The 647-nt window shown below is 34.5% G+C and overlaps 1 protein-coding gene across 1 annotated transcript in view; it reads left to right on the top strand.

The window, feature by feature from the left end:
• The window catches only part of LOC119588731 (NEDD8-conjugating enzyme UBE2F-like), a gene marked incomplete in the record, with an annotated part of 10,461 nt that overhangs the window by 7,163 nt on the left and 2,651 nt on the right, over positions 1–647 (top strand). The window contains 1 exon segment of the mRNA XM_037937373.1: positions 90–251. Coding sequence (XP_037793301.1) covers positions 90–251 — 162 coding nt within the window.

Genomic DNA, 647 nt, shown 5'->3' with positions numbered 1-647 from the left:
GCCAACAATACAATTTGATAAATTTTGACAAGATAGTCTAAGTTATAATCTTGTCTGAAATGATCTAGTTTCCATTTTAAAATTGTCAGCCTCCTGTTGTGAGATGTGAAACGAAACTGTGGCATCCAAACATCAGTGAAGAAGGGGAGATCTGCCTGTCGCTCCTGAGGCAGAACTCCATCGATGGTCTTGGATGGGCGCCCACGCGGAGGTTAAAGGATGTCGTGTGGGGTCTTAGTAGCCTTTTCCAAGTGAGTAGCTGTTATGCAGAGAAAAGTTGTTTGTTAAAGAATGGTCTATATTTTATGAATTAATTGAATAATGGTCTCACTAGGTATTGATTATGTTGAGCCTGTAAGTGTCTTAATAAGTCTCACGTGAACCTTTTTTTTGAAAAATCATATAGAATGGAAGCTAGGGGAAATATTCAATATTCAATACAATTGATAGTTCTGTAATTAAAAAATTAAATTTGTGCCCATTGCATTATACAGTAATCACAAGTTTTCATTCATTCTTATTACTTGCTTCTGTATGAATGGTTGCAACTGACATTCAGTTATCTTCATGTAATTATCATCAAACAAGAGTAACAAAAATTCTTTATCATTTTCCATATTTAGTGAAATGAATCCAGACTCTTATTT

This window comes from Penaeus monodon, chromosome 24, assembly GCF_015228065.2.
Source record: "Penaeus monodon isolate SGIC_2016 chromosome 24, NSTDA_Pmon_1, whole genome shotgun sequence".
Classification (NCBI taxonomy): domain Eukaryota; kingdom Metazoa; phylum Arthropoda; class Malacostraca; order Decapoda; family Penaeidae; genus Penaeus; species Penaeus monodon.
Note: the sequence above shows the minus strand (reverse complement) of the source record. Positions and strands in the feature narration are given on the sequence as shown.